The sequence below is a fragment of the Platalea leucorodia genome (genome assembly GCF_965183815.1).
Source record: "Platalea leucorodia genome assembly, chromosome: 20".
NCBI lineage: Eukaryota > Metazoa > Chordata > Aves > Pelecaniformes > Threskiornithidae > Platalea > Platalea leucorodia.
The window spans coordinates 4,719,902-4,742,315 of NC_138842.1; the positions used below are offsets into that span (position 1 = coordinate 4,719,902).

The 22,414-nt window shown below is 40.5% G+C and overlaps 1 protein-coding gene across 1 annotated transcript; it reads right to left on the reverse strand.

Moving 5' to 3' along the window:
* Positions 1–1,751: 1,751 nt before the first annotated feature.
* JHY (junctional cadherin complex regulator) lies at positions 1,752–19,936 on the reverse strand (the record flags this gene model as incomplete). The annotated part of the gene is made up of 8 exons (XM_082330621.1): positions 1,752–1,955; positions 4,344–4,469; positions 5,750–5,830; positions 7,762–8,023; positions 8,825–9,477; positions 12,077–12,187; positions 16,163–16,661; positions 19,596–19,936. 8 exons carry the CDS (start codon positions 19,934–19,936, stop codon positions 1,752–1,754), a joined length of 2,277 nt encoding a protein of 758 aa, XP_082186747.1.
* Between the last annotated feature and the right edge of the window lie 2,478 nt (positions 19,937–22,414).

The following is a 22,414-nucleotide window of genomic DNA, read 5'->3' on the forward strand; positions in this document are numbered from 1 at the left end:
CTACAAAGAGCGGGCAAATGCAGTTCCCAAAGGCGAGGAGAAAGGAGGCTGAGGCAGAGGACCGTCCTGTTCCAGAAGTTGCAGCGGACATTTGAAGATGTCCGCTGCTGCACTTTGATAGGCAAAACATTTCCCCTGCTACCTGACCCACGTTCCCCACATGGAAGACACTTCTTCCACCAAGTTTCCCCCAAAGATCAGGTACGTCACAAACTTCCACCTGGGAAGTCCAACAGCCTAATTCAGCACGTGTGGTGGGAAGCAACCGACAGGGTGGAGAGCTTCCTCTCTCTCCGGTGGGTCAGGAAAGGAATGCGTCCCTTTTCCATGATGGAGAGATGCGGCATGGTGATCAATTTTTCCTACATTAGGCTGGGAGCCTGACTGGAGATCCTGCAGGGTGTATTTCAGCAACTAACCCACTTTCAGGAAGACTGAGGCATCCTGAAGACTGTAGGATCTAGGTCAAACTCACCCCGGACTCTATAAAACGAAAGTTATAGGACTTTTCCAGCAATATATGTCATACCTCCAATGCCCTGACTTCACTGTACAGCTACTGGAAAATTATCTTTCCTATGAGACATCCAGCCACTGAAATGTTAACCCACAAATGCGTTGTCTTACACATTTCTATCTTTACCTTTAACAAAAGGTGCATCTAGAAAAAGAGAAAGCCATTTCAAAGATATTATCTCTTTTATTCCCCACCTTACCTTTCCATTGTTAGCCTCCTTCAAGGAGACTCAAACCCTTTTTTTGCCCAAAGACTAATTCTCTCTCTCCTCCCATACAAAAGGGGACCTAATACATTGGATAAAGCAATTACACATAATCACAAGGTGGTTGTGTTTTTTTTTTCTCCTTTTAACTAACCTATTTTCTAAGAGATTTTAGTATGTTTTCTTCAAAATTCCCTTGCTGTGTGTTCTAATCACATTTCATATGTCGACTTAATTCATAATTTACTAAGTTAAAGAAATGGAACCATCGTAAGAAACCCATCTGTTTGTTGTTATTTTTATAGATTTAATCTGTTAAAAGCTGTTTCCTCCCAAACATGTAGCTCTCAATTATCCTTAGTTACTCAATATATTTTCCAACTGCTTCTGGCTAATAACAGATTGTCTGCATCATCAGCCAGTACTTGTTTTGAATTTTCTTGTCCCAGATGAAGCTTCAAAATTTTGGTCTTGATGTGACGATTCACTAACAGATAACAGAGTAACATTATAATAATTAGTATTGTATCATTACCAACTGCTATGTTTGGTGCACATTTTTGTTCTCTTTCTTACCAGCAATGGATTATTTTTGGCTTTATTTCTGGACAGTCTGCCAAAGTCTCCTTTGCACTTCAAAAAGAGAAACACCACTGGTATTAAGATCATCAAATGAAACTGATGTTTATTTTTAATGTTTTGTAGATATGCCCATATGTTTGACATGCCTAAAAATGATCCAGCTGTGACAAGCCAACAGCTGGTTAGTCTGAAAGATGCAACTGCTAGATCAGTTGATTTCAAAGAAAAATAACAGCAGAGATGACCATATTTAAAATGCTACATATGCTACTGTTTACATTCTTTAAAATTAGGTATAGTAGAACTGATTCTAAAATTTAACAATGATTAAACTTAAGCTACTTTATATTTAAATGGAATGGTAAATCAGTATGTGATGGTCATAGCTCATAATTAAATAGTTCAGACATTTTTGCCTGGAAGATAACCCTAATAATTTCAAAATAGTTATAAGATATGAAGGGTTCTGAAAGCAGCTACAACTTGCTTCTCCTTCTCGTGTCTATTTTGCAAAGTTTCCAAGCATGCAATTTGAGGTAAACTGTCTCCATTTAAAGTTTGTGGCAGAACTCTTTCCTCTTTCACCTCTTCGTCTGATTGTCTTGCTGTGAAAGTCTTTGGTCTAGGAATCTTCTTAGCATATTCCAGTGCCTAAAAACATGAAAATTGGGGTAACTGAGTAAGAGAAAACCTGACCAATATTTCCAAGAAAATCTACGTATTTCTATGTTGAATCAAATTAACAGTTCTCCTAATTCCTGATCTTGTTTCTGACAGCATTCAATACTAGATGCTTCAGCGGTGACTGCAAGAACTCTCTGCAGTGGGCAAAATAACCTACCTCAAGGAGATTTGCTTTCTGAAACTTACCACTGGAGGCCACTTTAAATACTGAAGCAGTGTTTTTTCTTTAAAAAAAGAAAAAACAACATGAGTCTATTAAGTTTATAAACATTTTTTTTTTTTTCAGTGTCATTAAGTTCTTGTCCTCAGTCATATCTTATAGCAGGGAGCTCTGCAGGTTAATATGACAAGGATGGAAACTGAGTGCTCCTGTGAAAAATTCTAAGGAACTGATGTATTGAAAGGCCTAAAATGTTAGAACAAGTTTTGAAATGAAGTCTAGGTAATTGTTTTAAATTCTCTGGAACCTGCTTTAATATAATCCCTTGCCAAATTCCTTCTGGGTTAATTTCAAAGCTAACACAGTTCTGAACAAGAGAAGGTTTCTGAAGAAGTGAGGATGGTATTAGACATGTCAACCCTTAACAGATAACTGTTTCAGAGTAAAACAAAGAATTGCCTCTCACAGAGTGCCCAGAATTCTGTTATAGCCATGCATATTCTATTGTGACTGGAAATTTCTTTACCAGTAACACCCCGTCTGCACAGGACCCACACATACTATACTGAGAATATGAACAGTAGCATGAAACAAACCACCACTCCAATTCTTTTCTACTTCAGAAGTTCTGAATGTGTATATGCTGAACAAGTATACCATGAAGCAGAGGAAAAGGAGGGCAGTAATGGAATAGTGATAGACACAGCATATCTTGAAGAACTGTACTTCCCACGCTGGCCGAGTGTTTCCTTTTATCACGTGCTTTTCCAAGTGTGTACTTTTGTAACAGTATGTAGGTAAACTTGCATGTGTGAATGTGAGAGGTAGGGAAAGACTATATTGTGCAAACAAGAAGTATGTGATTTCTGTTTAACTGGGCTTAGATACCACTGCATGATAGGCTTAACTATCAAAATTAAAAAGAAAAATGGGAATACTCAAGCTGTTCTTCTAGATATGACATCTCACCGAAGCTGAGCAGGGCCATGCTGAAAGAGGAATGCAAAGCAGATGCCTGTAGGAATGTCAAATAGTACAGAATGATGCATGGAACCTGGCAGGCTGTCTTGCAGAGGGAATGGAAACAGTATTACAGAAATCCCGAAACTGAGAGCGCCCTGGTTTAACCTGGGACATTTTTTGGTGTCTGTGTTTCAGTCGCATGTATTTGGAAACACCTGTTATGTCTCAAGTGGAAGTTGCATTATGTCACGTTCTTGGTGAAAGAGTGTCTGGGAAGTCTTCTGAAGGAATCCAAAGCCCTTTTGACATCCAAAGAATGCAGTTTCATCTCTTGGTGGCTTATGTGAGGTTTGGAAATAAATGCAAGCAACTGAGGCATTCAGCTGATATTAAACTCCAAAACTTTTTTCCTGAAGCATGCAGTTCTCATTCATTACCTTGGAGAAATACCTGTTAGCTGCTTTCAGCACCAGGCAGGTGAGTGAGCTCCTGCAGAACGGATTGGATAAAATATATGCTATTCCCAGAGCTTTATTACTTCCTGCAATAGGGAAAAGGTTTGTTTGTTTATGTATGCCACTGTCATGTAGTCAGTCATTGCTCACTTGGGCTATTTTTGAAGGCGAGTGAAGACTGAAGTGACGTTGTATGGACTTGAAAAATAAGACCAATTACTGTAGCCTTGCGACTGAAGTGAAAAGAGTTTGTGAGTGAGACTGACAGGCAGGTGGATAATAGACTAACAAGAGGATATCTGTGGTCCATTAGAAGCGCACACTCTGCAGTAGTGTGGCCTCTACCGCTGATGTGAAGCAGAGCATGTGCTGCACTGGGTAACGTTCCTAGGGGGTTCCTGCTCTCCTTTATTCCCACTCCTTCCACAGGAAAACATCACTAGCTGTTTAAGCCAAGCTGAGTGCTGGTAGCTTGGATGGAATACTGCTCTGTGTCCACTTGGTATGCTCTCATGAAGAGCAAGGCAGATGCATGGACTGAAGACTGCTGTTGGCAAAGAAATCAGCAACTCGTGGCATACATTTACAGTCATAACAGAATAGATGCACAGATGAGCACTTGCCAGGATCCCATGAGAGTAGAAGTCCTTAGAGTTGTTAAAAGGAAAATCAAAACGGAGAAACTATTTTAGCTTTCTGTGAGTTAAATTTATGCTTTTCTTTGTGCAAAGTCCAGAATCTCTCCCTGTATGCATTTTAAAGGGACTCTGTTCTTACCTTCTGTCTTGACACTGAAGATATGACCTGGGGTTTTGTAGGTAACCTCTGAACCGAAGCAATGCTTTTCATATTGTGCTCCTTAATTTGCTTTGCATATTCCTTTTGTTGCTTTAACTTCTCTTTCTGACAAAAGGAAAAAAGTGTATGGTTAATTCAATGTCTCAGTGGATCCATCAATGAAACATTTTTTCCACCAGAGCCTTCCATTTACACCTCTGTTGCTGTTTAACCTGGCTATGCTATTGATCATTCCTCAGCAGAACACAACAGGAAATCCTGATAAATGGCACAGCTTTTTTAGTCACTCTTCATTTTTAAGAGCTTTTTCTTGGACTGTATCAAGGACAGAGCTCAACAGAAATGCGACAGATGCTTCTTTATTCTGAATGTTTCAATATATCTGTTCAGTTCTAAAATGGCTGTGCTAATTTCTGTCAGCTTTTGCAATGACTTTTAAAGCCTCTGTACTTACTTTTAAGGCCCTGAATGACGTGCTTCATTTACTTAACTGATATTCTGTGTCTTTATATTTCCAGCAATTCATTACGCTCAAATTCAGCAGTATGCTCTACCTTGCCCCTGTTATCAGCCAATGTCAATTATTTCCTTTCAAGATAATGATACCCCAGTGGCATGCCAGGTTCCAGAAGTGTTATGATGGTGTTAAAAACGCAGAGTCCTGGGCTGTGCACCACTGTCCATTCCAATTTCAGATCTCTGATCTGTTTCATTTATGGCAAGGGGGAAGAAAACACAGGGGCTTCTCAATGACTCCAAAGGGATGATCATTTAACCATTTTTCCTTCCTGCTGTCCTACAACGTTTCTATAAAGAATGCCATATAAAGCACCTTTTGGCACATTAATAGTGCCTCAAAGCATGCAGGATGGGGTTTGCAGCACCTTAGATATACAGCTGCTACCGGACCCCCATTATCAGCAGAGAACAGGTCAAACGACACCAGTTGTTCAGATACTTGTTCTGAACAATCTGTCTCCATTTCAACAGGATAACGCGCATCCAGCTATTTTCTTCTTGTGTTTACACAACTACTTCTTTTACTTCCACTTTGAAGGCTAGGCAAACCTTCTACACTGGGAATGACAATGCAACTCAGTCACATGAGTGTATAATTTACTGATGTGCAATTAGCCCTGTTGAATCCTGTGAACTACTCCGTGTTTCTGTAACTACAATATTCGAGGGTTTAAATTATCCACAATACAGTCGTCTTTCCTTCTATTTGAACCTCCCCTTAGGATCTCAAGCTAGACCTAGAGTCAAGGACATGAAGTACCAGACAAACATAAGTTGCATCTCAGCAGTGATTTCTTTGCCATTCTCCCCTGCCTAAGTTCACTTTGCACAACTGAAAAGCAGATCGTGTAGTAGGGGCCGCTTACTTTCTCTTTGATTGCTTCATAGTCAGGTCCAAGGCCTCCAAGCTTCATATTCAGATTTATGTAGGCTTTTGAGCTACATGGCTGAAAAACAAACAGCAGTGACAGATTTTCCTTTATATGATTTCACGGAGAGCATAATTAAAGCAAGTCTTGTAGTGGACACCCAAGATAAGAGCAGGATTCAACTTGCAGTCTCAGTCTTACCTCTGGCATGTCTCATTTTAAGGACTGTAAGTAACCAAAAAGATTGAGTTAATTGCACAAGTCAAATTACACTGTACTTCCTTTGAATCTAGGCGGGTAATTGCCAATCATCCAAATCACAAAGCAATACTTCCTCAGTCAAAAATGATCTTTTTGTGAACTTTATTTTTAAACAGCCTAAAGTGACCCATTTGACTGTTATTAGAATGAAACTCCAAAGAAACTGGTATAAGAGAAGCAGATAAAAGTACCTGATTCTGGTGATAAAAAAATTAGGCAAATGTTATTAGTAATAGTGACCTTTCTTTGTTCTCAAAACTGCAATGGAAAATTGTTCACAGACAGTTGAAAAATACATGCCTTGCGGCACAGCAAAAGCCTTATAAGTGCATAGGGAAGACAGAAGATGAGTGATGCCATTTCAATACTTCATGACATTACTACAAAGACCCCAATACTTGCAGAATCTTTTTAATCTCTTTCAAGAGCACTAGATTAATTTTTAGAAGTGGACTACGTATTAAAAGCTTGTCAGTGGAAACTCATTACGTTCAGCTCTGTAGTAATTTCAATCACATAGTAATGCAGAAACACCAAGAAATTTCTGTATGCAAATAAAATGTGCATTTCTTCAAAGAGCATGTTCAAGTCAAACTCAACTGCAGAGAAACTAATTCTATGCACTGAATTTTCTATTTGATGTTTCTTTGTGTCAGTTATCCCTATTCTTTTGTGATATACTTACACCTAACTTTTAATTTATGGTACTGTGAAGAGTTAATTATTTAGCTGTCTACAACAAAATCAGGGTTTTCTCACTTCGTGCGATGAGTATGACTGCATCTGTTTATTAGGAAAAGATGGATTTTTCTGTGAGAGATAAACAGTCTTATTCTCTGTGGCATTCCTCACATATGAAGCATGAGAAAGCTACTGAAAATACAGGACAGAAACAATGGTTTGAACTCAGGGGAACAGAAAGGGAAGGAAATCTGCCCTTCAGTTACTATCATAATCCAGCTAATTCTTCTTAGAGGCATTCAAGCAGCAATACACAAACTGCCTCCTAGATGAAACACAGGAGTAATTATTCCAGCTTAGTTTGTCTGCCCTGAGACTTGGAGCTAACTTCTTAAACATTTAATTTGTCATGGACATACAGGGATATCTCTATGTTGTTCCACTGCATCTGTGTTAACTGGTTACAGTATGAAACTGGACACACAGAAAGACAAAAAGAACCAAGTTTTAATAAGGACCAAAATGGGATCATCAGGAGACTTGTAATAATGTTTATGCCGTTAGCTTTACAAATCCTCTAAGTTTGTTGTTGTTCAGTTTGATTCCCTTGGAAACCAAGAGATTTGAGTTGGATGGCAAATGAGCATGACCAGGATAATGGTTAGCTCAGATCTGAGGCCTGGCTACCTGCTGCTTTATACAAATAGCTTTATTCTAAATCATTTTATCACTGGCTAACTTAAAGGACAAACACTGCTCTGTGTGTTCTTAGAGCTAATCAAGACTGCAAGTGACACAGGGAGAGGTGGTGGTGAACCGCCTTGCTCTTTAGACTAAAATGATTTTAGTGTCTGTTTCCACCTTTGTTCCTTCGTATTTAATGTTCTGGGCAAGTCAGAGTGTGGCAGCGTGCTCTCTGCAACAGTGCAATATTTCTCAGTCCCCATTCTTTTTTTTGTTTGTTTTGTTTTGTTTTTGGTAAAGATCTTTGGATTATTAAGAAAAAAAACATTAATCAGAGGGGAAATAGAAATGTAAAACCATCCAATCCACATCTATTTGCTTACCTTCTTGCTGACTTTAGGCTGTTTTTGCTTTTCCATTTGTGTGAGATAGCTTTCTGAGTTGCTTCGGCTTATTTTCACTTGATTTCCTTCACCGCTCTCTGGAACTACCTCTGAACCACTTTCTGCCTGTGGGCTTACAGGTGGAAGTAGGCTGAACAAGTGCCTGTCAGCCAAGTCAGCTTCTGTCAAACGAGTGATTTCTTGGTGATGTCGCGCCATCGTTTGTGTCAATTGGGAGGTTGTACAAGGGGCCGTTGGTGAACTTTGAACAGAAGATTGAGAAGACCTCAAAAAAGAAAGAGGGGAAAAAATAAGAATCTTTATTTGTACATAGCAGATAGCTCAACAAGCAATCTGTACATGGAATGATCCTTGCTCACAGAATATACTGGGAACATGGAGATGGAAAGACAGGTATTTCACAATGACTGACTTTGCTTGCACCCAAGTGTATGGAAACTGTTTAAAATAAATGGAAAAATTACAGATGGGGAAACTTGCAGCCTGATGCAAAGCTAGCTTAAGCCAATGAAAACTGCCTTAAATGGCTTTGAATCGGGCCTGCTGAGTACTGAAAGAATGAATTGTCTATGTGAAATAAACCCTTCATTTTTATCAAGGCAGGTGAAATTCTACATAACTAAGGATTTTCATGCCCTTCCCCATGTGTCGCGAGCCAGAGCTGGCACTGGAATGACTCTGGATATTCATCCTACAAGGCAAGTTTTGATATAACTCTATGCAGCTAGCAGTAGACTTAGTTTATGCACAGTGCTCTGTGCTATCTCTTTTTTAAACTTCACCTTCTAGCCTTTCAGAAGGAAACTTTCAATTGTGGAAAACTCTATGTGCAAGAGAGCCTGGAGTACAGAACTGTCCTTTTCCAATACCATATTTAAAAATCAATAGTTATAATGAATCTTAAGTTAGTAGTAATCTATAGTGGCAGGTTTGTAGCAAAACAATTTTATACTTTGGACTTTAAACATTTTCTTGTCCATTTCTATTTTTTTCTGGGCATCATAGTGTTATGATAATACTGCTTCAACACTTATATCCTTACCATAAACTACTGATAGCATAGTTCTGATACCTTTTATCCACATAAATGTGTCTTTTGCAATCCTGAAGTGATACTTGATCCTTCACCAATTCTTGAAAATTTGCATTAAAAGTAGATGAAATATTCCTCTGACTTGGGTGTGCTTGACCATTGGTACTGTTATCTCTTGCAAAAAGCTGCACAGTGACATGGTTGTATAAATGTTGCTGGTCATGTGGAAGTCCATTTGAGGAATCATGCTGATATTTCTTCTTCTCCTTGCTGGTATATGCTGGAGATATAACCTCTGCTGGATTAAATTTATGCAACATTGGATGAAAAGGATAGGTAGATGCGGTAAAATCCTGATTAACAAAATGTCTTGAATTTGGGAAATTATTTAAGCAAGTATCTGAATTTGCTGCTGTATTAGTGTCAGGGCCAACAGAAGGACTTGGATACAGCCATTTCTGCAGTGCGCTGCTGGTGTCTTGCTCCATTGCCTGCATGGGAGCAGTCTGAAATTGTGATATTTGGTGGTGCCTGTGGTGCCAAGACTTTGGTTCTGCTGGTCTTCCTGGCGGTTGTCGGCTATCATTCCTTGGGAAAGCTCTCCCTTTGAGACTCTGGTTGGATTTTATTTTATTTCTCTGGGAGGACTTATTTTGGTGATCCTAAAACAAGTTATCAAAAGTGGGATGAATTTCATTGATTGCTATTTTATATGTTCATTAAGATCAACAATATACAAGCGTATGGGTAAGTTTGCCTGCCACCATGCCTTTTGTAGCTATTTCTTAGAATTCTACAAATTAACTGATTAACTGATGCTTTGACTAGATTATATCATGTTCTATGATTCTAATTCAGGACAACGTTCTTATTTTAGACAGCCCTTAAATACCTGTGCAGGTTACAATGAAGCTGAGTTCTGAACATGTACTGAACTTTGAACATGTGTCGATATGGTGCCTTGAACAGGCCTGAACAGGCTGGAGTGCATAATCATCTGTCCCTTTAAAAATCAGGGATGTGTGGAGCCAGCCACCCCTGTTTAATGTACACTCACAACTAGAAAAGGGTTATAGCAATGCTTTATATGGGTGAATGAGTATCGTGATGGAAATTAGTTTTAAAAGCGAGCTCTTAGCAGAGAGTGAAGTGTAAAAGGAAAAGCATCTGTGTCCTGAAGTCTGGTATGGTATGGAGAACAGCCTTTCTTTGTGGCATTTGTAAGGCTTTGGGTTTGGGGTTTTTGAATTAACAAAACATGTCCTGACAGAAGGACCCTTAAAGAGGCCTAGGTATGGTATGGGTCCTTCACGATTATGATAACAGGTCTTTAACGTACTGATAATGAGTTAGGCCAGTTTGCACAAGTTCGCTTAGACCCATCAAAATCACTCCGCACTGCTTGTATCTAACCCTGACTCAGTAAATTATGCTTGTGGCTAGACCAGGTGATGGCCTGGCTAGACTTAATCCAAAATTAAAATATGTAGGAACCCCATGGTCAAGGACAGAAGCACAGATGCTGTTCAGGTACCGCACAGACAACGCATAATACTGCATCAAAACTTTGCTTAATGGCCCGAGACAAATTCTGAAGCAGAACACTATAAAAATGGTTCCTGACAGATGCAGACCATATCTAAGGAATGATGCTGTGGTAAATATGGAATGAGGGAGTTTTATCTGAATGAGGTGCAAGAATAGGTGCCCTTAAATGCACAGGACTACTTGTTTCTAATCCTGTAGACAAGTGGTAGCTCACTGTCAACCATCTGGGGAAAATGTTTCAAAAATCAAATCAGTTCTTGGTTTTTATCCTCTAATGAAAGTAAACTGTACTAAATTTCAGGAAAAGATGGCTATATGCACACTGTTAGACTGGTCCACAGTAGAAACAGACTGATGTCAACGATTTAAATGATTTCATTTCTAAACCAAGCACTCCTCCTTGCCCCGTATCCTGCAAAACATTAGCCAAATGATAAGAAACAATTTAAGAATTTAAGCACACCAGGACTACTGTCTTGAGCTAAACTGACATACTCTAAATCTGGAGTTTATTTAAGATTTATCACTTTCCAATTACAGCATCAGGTGTTGCCCATTTTGAGGAAAGACATGGCTTTCCTTCTAGGGAATATACAAATCCATTCTCAGTCCATTTAATCTTTGTCAGTGCTAAAATCCTCCATTTCATCCTCCTGTCTCTCTAGGGTTCTTTTGTTAGCAACACTTACAATCACTACATAGCATATGCACTCAGAATAACTACTTAATGGTAGGTATTAAATCCACATATAGAGCAGAATGTTTTGGCGAAAGCTTTAGCACTGGGGAATCCTGACTCCTGGTGCCAAGATGATGATTTGTTAGCTCGACCTCTGCTGTAATGATTAATGTTCTGGCATACTGTGCCATTGGTGGAAAGCATGAACTGCTGCCAAACTGGGACCAGGCCAATGTTTTCATATTTAAAAGGAATGAGAAGCCCTGTAAAATACCTCCTTCATTCTGAACTTCCATGTATAAAGCACATCTCTCACAACGAGCAGCAGCATAAAATCTTGTTTGTCCTTTACAGAAGTGCAACATCCAGTCTTAAGCGAACAGCGGGGAATTTAAACAGTCTGCCTGAATTACTTCAAATACTTGTAATACAAAGAGAGTTACTAGGTTTGCCAATGATAATTCCAGTTGGCCTGAAATTCTGGTTCTGAAGTTCCTGGTTTTTCATCAGTGATGATAACCCGGTCTCTTTTATGGCTCCAAAGACTATCCCATTGCATTGGTTTGAAAGGCCAGCATAAAACAGATCTATAGACTTACATATACGGAGGAGGTCAGTGCAACTTTTTCTACTTGTAACATTTTCTGTTTTATGGTAACCCCTTGATGTTCACGGGGTTTTTAGGGGACAAGTAACGCAACAGTGGTTAAGTTCTAGCTCAGAATCCTCATGAACTATCAAACACAACCACATACTAGTTCACGCTTTTACATTATTATCAACCAAATAATGGCCTAAATAGATAAGATTCTTTGAGCTCAGCATTTTTTTGGATTTGGGATCTATTTTGATTTAAAATCATTCAGTATATAAAGCAGCATATGCATTGAGTGTTGGTGATTATCTACCGATACATATTTAAGGATTTATTGTCAGTAACTGGTACTTTAAAAGTAACGAGATTACAGCTTTAAATATTCAAACTTCAATGTTTTTACATATATTTCAATTATCACATTCTATTGAAAAGGAACCTTGAGCTGCTGTGCTTTCAGGTACCATTTGTCTTCAGGCTCCATTTTCACAGTCTGGAATGGCAGGACACTCTGAACTGGTTCCTCATCAACGGTTTTAGGATCTGTAACCTAAAAACCAAGAATGTTTATGGCCACAGCCCAACCAGATGAAAGGATTTAAAAGTCTTGGGGAAAGAATGAAAAATAATTTGCCTCCTATTAAAGCTAAAATGCTAAAGTTAGGCATTATATAATAGATAACAAGAAAATGAACGGCTAAAAGAAAAAATGAAAAAGGAAGCAAAAAAATAATTAACAGTGGTGTGGTAGTAGGGAGTATTCCTTCTACTTTTAAGAAGAAGAGAGGAAAAGAAAATTGCAGGAAATATGCAGCACAGAAACCTACTTCTAGCTCTCAAGTGAGTGGGCTTCTCCATTTATATGAGAGCCAGTGTATGTACCTAATAACAGAAAAGCAACTAGACAATCATCATTGTCCAAGCAATCAGCTGGTGTACCAAGATATTGATGGATGACACACACCATAGCAAGGTCTTGAACAATAGAGTCATGCAGAAAAAGATGGCAAAACGCACTAATGTTGGTGGAAAAGTACAAGGAGTAGCTGCAGAAGTAAAACATCTAATACACATACCCTGGCAACAATATCAAACAGCTTGTGCAAAATAGCAAGGCCACGAACAAGAAGAACATCTTCACGTGGCCACAGTCGTGGTAGCATGATGGCTGGAAATCAAGTTTGAGCAATTTTTTGAGTGTGGCTGCTGGCACTACAGATTTCGAAGCCAAGAGACACCCTTGTAAATATGGCAATAATGCTTCTTTTTCTTGAAAGCATCAAACTTTTTTTCCCCAATCTATAAAACTTCACGAAAAACAGTGCTTTTTTATTTTTTATTTATACTTGTGCTGTCCCAAACTATCCTGCTAAGTACTGTAGCAGGTGTGACCTCAATTAAGTGTGCAGTTAGGCAGTCTCAGCGTAAAGAGACTACAGCTAATTATGTGCTGGGCTCATGCTTGTGGTAGAAGTAGCTATGCACCGCTGCAGGGTGACGCTGGCTAACACAGGAGAGCTTGTACTGAGAAGGTGTTTGTGACCAAGAGAATTATTAACTGAAAATCATAATGGGGAAATCAGTGTGAAGGAAGTGTTAAATCCTTCTGGGGAGCTGAGCCTCTCATCTTTGGGGGTGAGAGACTAGGACAACTAGGAAAAGGTAGGTAGGGTCTATTGCTGAGTTTTCAGGTGATCTCGTTGCTCCAAATGGTGATGCAGATTCTATTAGTTGTAACTAGAAAAGTTCACAAATTAAAAGTTACCACACAGGTTTCCTGAACTGTGGATAGATACAGCTTTGCAGTCGGTAGGATGTTTTTGGTGCAACCAACTGACTCACTGTATTGATAGTTTACTGGGCAGGTAAAGCATACTTCTACATTACCTCTTTGAAAGAGGAACAGGACACAACCTCTGCCAGCATTTTTTGTGAACTATTCTATTAATACCAATCAAATTGAGAAAATGATCAAATGAAATTGCATTTTGAGCATCATAAGCTGTGTAATGCCTATTCTGCTAAATTGAGGCCCATAATTGCTTCTCTACTGAAAAGATACAACAAAGACAGCAATCATGGCATGTCATTATCCCAGACTAGAAAACCGGCCTTTGCAGTGAGGACTTCAAAGGCTTGTGGTTCTCGAATTGCATTTGGCTGCTATTGTTGAAGCGCAGGCAATCTTGATTAGGTGTTTACACTGAGGTAAGGCGCAGTGCACAGAGAGTCTGAGTGCCTTGGTCTAGAGCCATTAAAAAATTGTACATTATGTTCCTTGCTTTGAAGTAAGGGGTTTGTAGGTAGGAAAGCAACTCATATTGAGTACAGCTGAGCTAGATTGGGCCACTACTTCTTTCTCTTTCTCTCTCTCTCTCTCAAAGAAACTCATCATCAGGTTCTTAAAGAATCAGGCAACACTGCAAAGAACTTGATGCTTTATAAAATGCCATATAAATTAGTAAATATACAGATCAACGCACATTTATGGTATGTTTTGGTACATAGAGCCTGCTGTCTGTATGCACAGAGAGAACAGCTGTAAATCTTGCAAGAATGAGGCTGCAAATATTTTACCTATTGTTATGTCAGTTGAAAAAAGCTGTATGCAAAGTACTTACTTCAATGCAAACACTAATTCACTACCACACTACCTGACAGCCAACAGTGATCGTGTCAATAAAAAAAGCTTCAACATCCTGCAAAGCTCAAAATAATCCAGTTTAGGAAAAAACAGTATTCAGAACATGTTTGATCGCTCCAGCAGAAGACATGTGGCTTGTCTGCTTCTTCGCATACTTGGTGTTTTTGCACTTTTGATACAGTTTTCCAGGTGAGGTGACCAAAGTTGGCTCATGGGCCAGCTCTGGTCAACAAGATGCTTCCATCAGGCCTTCTTTCCCCCCCTCCAACAAGACGGAGCAATGGATGTCTCAAGAACAAGAGAGGTCAGTACTTCTTCCTATGCCTATCTGCAGCAACTACAAAGCTAGCTGACAGTAGGTGGTGATGCTGTTGCGGCTGTATCAACTTGTCGAGGAAAAAAACACACCTTTCTACACATATGCTGCCTGGCTCCTGCTATGTCACAGCTCTGCTGTCCCCATGGCTACTTCAGCAAGGTAATCTTAGAACATGGCCCTGATTTTAACAGATTTTTTTTTTTTCTATTGCATATCTTTGAATAGTGTCTACACAATGAAGTCCTGATCCCTGGCTCCAATACTTACACATGAAACATTTTCAGAATTCCCCAAATAGTAAACATAATCATATCAACACAGCTTTAATTAGCATCAATCTACACTAATTATTTTTACCATCAACCAAATTATAACTGAAAAAAACAAGAGCTCTTAATAGCTCTGCTAGAAAAAAAGCTTGTCCAGTGTTATACTCCTTGTAATGTAGTCAGCAGATGCCCTCTAGTGTTGTGTCAACTGTTCATTAGCCTTGGAAAATGTGTCACTTGAAGCAGAAAGTCTCTGTAGTTTTGCAAGCTAAGAATTTTCTATGCTACAACTCGTGGAGTGATTCAGTGACTCCCACCTTCCCATTATGCATAATAAGTAGCAAGTAAAAGCAACAAACTCATGTATAATCGTTCATTAGGAACTGTAATTACATTTCCACTTAATCCTTAACACAAGTTGTCTGACATTTTGCAGTCAATCATAAGAGAGCTAGGCCCTTCAAATCCAAGTACTGTACATGACTAGTATCTGCTGATTGAGTTCAAATATAAGGTTTGCTCTGGCTGAGAAAGCAAGTAGGGGGAAAGGGTTGTCTGACCACCCAAATCTGACACATATTTCTTGGATATTCCTACATGTGTGGCCCTAAATGACAGTGATAAGCAAAAGCGTGCATGGCCCTTGAAAGCAGTGTGAGCACAATATGTTTTGTGGTTCTCAAACTCAATTGTAACTTCACATATACTTTTTTGTTATGAGCAGTGCAGGTGGAAAAACACTAATACAGCTTTTTAAGGCAAATGGTGACATCAAGGTTTCCTGCTGCAGTTAAAAAACCATGAGTGTTCTGCTATTAGAAGCAATTTGCATTTGCTGCATTGAGCAAAACTGGGAATATGGTATTAGCAGAGATAATCATTACCAAATTCATGTTGGCCAAGCAGAGAAAAATCAGAGGCAGCAAAAAAAGAACCACTGATAAGGTGCAATGTAGATCCCACAGGAAGGAAGACAGCATTTCTTTAGCATCAAGATTAAAAACTAGTGAGAGATCACCTCTGTGACCATGCAGACATGCTTCATGGCCAAGAATACGCGTAGCTTAATGAGGCTTGTAACAAGGCCATCACTGGGGTTGTGAGTAACTGAGGACTTGCCAATTATTCCATAAAGGGTGAACAAGATTCTCATTGGAAATCGTAAGTTACCAGTTGCATGATAGATTGTAAATCTACTTACCTCCTCTGCAAACCTGATCATGCAGCTATTCCATTTTAACACTAGACAGTCCTCAGTTTATACCAATTAGAAAACATGTAAAAGTTACCTACCTGTTCATGAAGAGCTTCTTGCTTTTTATTGTGTAATTGAAGATAGGAATTTATCTTCTCTGAACGTAATCCTAAAGTCCGTTTATTTTTTTCCACAAAGTCTTTTTTTGCTCTTTGTTGTCGATTTTCCTGAATCTGAAGAGAAAAAGCACTGCCATATGTACCGGGACTATCTTTGAAATGACAGCCATCTGCAGGTTCCTTCCCTTTGGTATGTAGCTTAAAAGGTTCATTGCTGACCATGGCATTTGGTTCATGAAAGCTTAGTAAGTCTGTACCAAACTCTGAGAATGACTCTTGTGACTTTGCCTCCTGTTGGTTCTTCTCTTCTGGAGAGCCGTCGGAATGGAGGTAAAATGCATCTTGTGAAAAGTCCACACTGCTTCCTCCAGCAACTTGACATGCTTTTTCTGCCTCAGAAAATTCTGCTACCTCTTTTGCCTTCTTCCAATTAGGATTGTATCTTAGGCCGAAATATTTGTCCACAGACTGTTGTTTCCTATTTAAAAAAGAAACACAAAATTATTTATGTATAAATTGCATAAATTCTGTATTATTTCAGTGTGCAATTTGAGCCAACAAATGTCCTGCAAATATGGTCAACTGAATTATTTCAGTGCATACAGTATGGCCATTTGTGGGACTGGGATCAGAACAGTTTTATCAAACATTTTTTAGTAGAAAATTTAGGCAGAACCTCCTCTTCATTTTTAATTTTCATTGTCAGTGAATGATAAATTCGCCTAGCATTCAGATCACAGTAGAATACAGTCTTTATCCTAAATTTAGCATCGAAATCATAAGCACTAGTAGAATCAACTAAAAGATGAAACTATTATAACATACTGCTTCTGTTGTTTCCTTTAAAATGATGTAGCCTACAAAAGACAGTACATGTTGCTCATTCTTCAAAGACTCTGCTGTGTGAAAGAAAAGTGATATTCCTGGTAAAATTCCTCTCTCAAACGTCAGAAGAACTGACTGTCTGAGCAAGAACAGCCTACAGCTCTGTATTTTTATTCTCTCTTCTCATTCCTATGAAACAGCATGATGTTTCAATAAAAAAACTCTCTGTAAAAGACTTAAAGTAACTTCTCATTAAAAAACAGGCTGTAATTGAGATAAGAGTAGACAAACATAAACCAGAAAGGCTTGTGGGTATGGCTTTTATTTTTTTAACAAGTGTCCAAATCGTTGCTCTGAACTACATTTGTCATAAAGCGAACAAAGATGGTCTGCCTTAAAAAAAAAACACAATTGATTCTGTTTGTGATTTATGGTCTGAACCAACAGGAGGAAAACCAACTGCAGGACCCAAATACATACAAACTGGCTTCCAGGAGACGTGTGGGCAGTGGCAGGAGTAGGGAGCGTGGGAGAAAAAAGCTTTTAACCCTGTTTTTCTTAACTGGACCTGCAGTATAGTCCTGGTTTCTTGGACACTGACAAACGGTGAGCCTTTCAAAGTGACATTTATAGGCACTGAAACCTGGTTGACTCTTCAGCTCCTGTTAAAAGATATGTCCTGATCTGCTGGATTCTCTGAACTGTGGCATAGTTAATCATATTAACATTGCCATAAATCATTTATTCGTCCTTTCTAAATTAGTTACATGCCTATGCCTATATTTCAAGTGGCTCCTAATAATAAAATAATCTGTTTCTCTAGCAATGCTTTTCATTTCAGGTAAGCATTGGTGCCGTAGTATCCTGTATACTAGAGATTAGATGATTTACATCAGGGAAAAACATTATTATTCCTAGTTGTCATACACCACAGGTAAACAGAAATAGGTGACCATATTTTGAAATGAGTACAGAAATATGTGATATAATTGCAATGATTCAAATAACAGAGTATAATGCTAAAGAGTTCTATTGTGCTGAAATGTGTGCACAGCAGCTCAATTGTATTATGCGGGCCAGGTCACCGCACGGGAACAAAATGAGTGTGAAGAGCTCCTTCATCTCTAATCATCTGCAGACAAAAAGTGCACCTTTTATTCCTCCCCCCAACTTGATATAAAGGTTAGATGGACTCTGTACTCATCAACAAAAGTGTGGTATGTAGACAACAGATGCAGCGTTTCCTCTTCAAATTCCGAGGTTAGTAATGGATGTAGAGAGGGGGTTTCATATGTATATGCTGTGATATTTGCTCCGGTTAATGGACTGTATTTGAGTACTTACTAGGCTAAGTTCAAACAAAATAAAATCAAATTTCCATTTAATGAAGAGCCTCACATTCAGCATAGTATTCAGTCAAAAAAATTACTAAAAATTAGAGCATGTTGCTAGTACAATTAACATCATTTGCACTCACAATAAAATATTCAATAACTGGCCATTTTGCCTGTTGAGGAGGTGAATAAAAGCATGCTATTAATCATTTAGCCTTCATTTGTTTGCCATTTTATTTTAAGTAGACAATTAAATTGAAACTGCACATTATTATTACTTCAGGTTTAATTTAATCCCTTTAAACTTGAGAATTATTCCCAATTTATACAATGTTAAACCTTTTATGCATATGACAGCCAATTAAATTTTATTTTATGTACCAAGTTAATGCTTTCTAAAGAATGTTTAAAGGTGACAATAACCCTGGAAATTTTAATTTTAGATTTATACAGCTACAAGGACAAAACCACATGGGTTCAACCCACCAACTTTTGCCGTTAAGTTTTCTTACATGAAGCGGCCTGGTTTGCTCAGCTTTCCGTAAGGAGCGAAAAGAGGATGTGTTGGTACTGGTCCTTGTTTTCTCTCTGGTCCTTTTTCACAGCCCAGCTCCAGAAACCCTCTAGCCCATGATCTCAGAGCTGCTGCACCATCTGAAGGTCTGACGGTTACATGGCAATGCTTGCCTATTTGAGATGGTAGCCAGCACCTCCTGCTACATATTGTAGCGCCTGGTCCACAGCCCATTCCAGTCATGGGACTCCTTCTACTGACTGCAGCTCTGGATCAAGTAGACAGGAATAAGAGGGGATCTACATTTCATAGGCCTTTACCAGAAGAAACCGTAATTAAATGCTCCCCCATTAGCTTACCCAGTAATATTTAAGAGTAGGGGTTAGCTTATTTAGGAGTAGGGGTTAGCTTAGGGGTTCACCACTTCCTACTTTCTTGCCTGCTTGTTTTAGAGACACCTAATTAGGCATGTGAGGGATGTTTTCTTTTCCATCTTACCCTTCTACACTGCTGTTTTAGCCAACAAACAGTTGAGGCTATGCTGGAGCAACGGGCATAATAATTATGAATGTGGGTAAGATGAAACAGTACATCTTTGTGTGTAACCAAGTCCTTAGGTGCTCTTAATATCACTTTGGCAATATAAATTGGTCTAGAATATGTAATGTATATTCTGAGGAGCATAAGGTCTTGAAGTGTCAGAACTATTCTACTCATCTACTAAAATCCTATGCCTTACCTTCCATTACCATCATTCTTTTGTATTCCATTTGTGTATCGATTTGTGTCATACTCAGCTCCTTCTTGTTCTTTTAAACTCATCTCCTCCAAGCTATCTTCTTCTAAGCTGTCATTCTCCAGCTCATCAGAATACAGTCCTACCAGCTCTTCGTTTTCATGAATCCGCTGCCGGAGTTCTAACTGATACTGTCTCTCCTGAACAAGGCTTTCAGAATCAGACTCTTGGGAGTCATGCGGGCTTGAGGCAAAGCCCCCTTCGTTTACGGACAGCCTTTTCCAGTTTGCAGGATGAAGATCTGGTTGCATGAGTACGCTTTGGGGAAAATGTTTTTCACTCATGTTGCAAGTGTGCGGAGAAGAAACTGAAATATACTTTGTACGTGAAGAATTCATTCCGTGTTTTGCACTGATGGTATACACCAGTCCTGTATTTGGAAAACATGAGAGTAAACATAAAAAGGTTGTTCACCCTATGATAATAATTTGTTAAAAGCTGGGATTGTGGGTAGCATCATTGGCTTGGCCTCAGATTTTGATCTTCTATAGTTAAAACATCTGTCACACTGATTTTCCTTTAAGCAGTTAATGTTAAGCTCCCTATACAGCATGACTTATTACTATGAAATCTACCTGAAATTGTTAGTGGTAACAAAGATAATCTTGTATAAATAGCTTATGAAAAAGAAAATTAAGCTAAGACAAAACAACAAAATTTTATCTGTTAACTTCTGAGAGATGAAAGAAATTTTATATGGTCTCTTTATTGAACTTTATACCATCTTGACAAGTAAGTTACCAGCAAGAAAGTGGGTGTGACAGAGAACAACACAGTGAAAAGAACTGGAACGCTTCTTCAATTAGACAGTTTCTTTTCATTTGATTGCATTTAAATGTTCGTAAGTCATTTGCACCACCAGATACTGACAAGATCTGGGAAGAAGGAAAAAGGCAGCGCTTTGTGAAGAAATGCGCATCAGTCGGGTACGGTGCATACAGTGTGAACAAGAGCTTTAAAGGTACCTAGCGGGTTTCACTTTAGTACGTGGGCGACTGTTAAGATCTGGAAATGCAGGATGTAATTTCCAGTTCCTCGGGGTCAGCGCTGCTTGCCGTGGCCAAGCCTGCCCTCCGGGGGGCCCGGCTGGACCCCGCACCCACCGCCCCCTCGCCGACCGCCGCCGCAGGCAGCGCCCACCCCGCCGCCCGGCGAGGAACGGCTGGCACCGGCACGGCGCTCCCTGCCAGCCGCCTCCCCCTGGGCAGCCCCCGCGGCCCCTCCAGCGAGGGAGGCGAGGCCTGGCCCGTAAGCCCGGCCCAGGCGCCTCCCTCCCGGCGCGAAGGCAGGCCTTCGCCCCGCCGAGAAAAGCCAGGCCAGGCGTGCGTCGCCCCCCGGCCCCCGCAGCCCGGCCCCCCCGCCCCAAGCCCCGCAGCCCGGCCCCCGCAGCCCGGCCCCCCCGCCCCAAGCCCCGCAGCCCGGCCCCCGCAGCCCGGCCCCCCTCACCGGCCCCGGCTCTCGGCCCCGCCCCGCGCTCCCGCCGCGCCGTCGCCATGGCTGCAGGGGCGGACGCCGCGCCGCGCCTACCAAGCGCCAGGGCGGCGGGGGGAGCGCGGCCCCCGCTCCCCCCCCCCCCCCCCCCGCGGGCAGCGTGGTAGCGGCCGGGCTGGGCGAGGCGCTGCGGGACGAAGCCGCTTTCCACCGAAAACCCAAATTCATCATAGAATCGTCAAGGCTGGAGAAGACCCTTAGGATCATCGAGTCCAGCCGTTAACCCAGCACTGCCAAGTCCATCTATACCATGTAATTATAAATTAAATTATTCCCCGCAGGCACTTCCCGGGCTTTTGCTTAATTCGGGTTCAAAAACAGTTGTCGGCATTTTTCTTAATTCTGGTGAGAAATAAGCGTCTCTAACGACAAAAATAAATACAGCTTTCTGTTGTAATGCCAATTTCCTTTATTTTAGGAATTCAGTTTTATCTTTCTGCAACAGAAAAGGTCCCCGGCGATGGCATCGCGGGGCTCTGCAGACGTAATGTCTCGCCGGTTCTCCTAGCTTGCCCGCTGGCAAGCAAGTGACTTTGTCCCTGGATTTGGGGAGTCCCATGTGTAACACTGCCCTTCCTCTTCACCTTTGCCCACCCCTTGTTTGAAGACTTCCATATTCTCTGTAACACCCCTGGCAGCCTCTGCGATGTGGGAGACGGTACAAAAACCCAAATGTTTTGCCTTCAGAGCCCCTTGCAGCCTGGTGCTGATGCAGTCGTGCACAGCAGAGAGTGACGTTCCCATTCTGCAGTGAGGAACGGAGGCTGAGGCCCTAGCAAGGGGGACAACCTTTTTTTTTTTAAACACCTTGGACATCAGGGTGTTTTCTGCTTGGTTAAATACAGCTGGATGTCCAGGTCTGGGGTCAGAATGAGACAGTACAAGTCCCAGCTGGTTTGCACCTCCCAGGCTTTTCTGCTCAGTCCCATGCTTGCAGAGGAGGTGGCCGAAGCATTACGTGAATATCTTCATACCCTGCGGTCCTCGGGGCTGATTGCATGTTCCCTTGCCAGGACTCTAACTGCTGACAGGGCCTGAGGTGGGATCGATGAGCTCCGTTTCTGGCAGTGGTTCATTAAATCCTCTGAGGATTACAGGTAAATCAGAGTATTCATTGCTAATAGGTTTCTAGGAGCACTGGTCCCATCTACCTGTCCCAGTGTTTAAGGAAAAGCAGTCCAAATTGGCTTTTGACTGAGGGTAGCTCTTTGTACTTCTGCTCCTTGAAATCATATAGATATCTGAACGCTGTAATATAAATATCAGGAAAC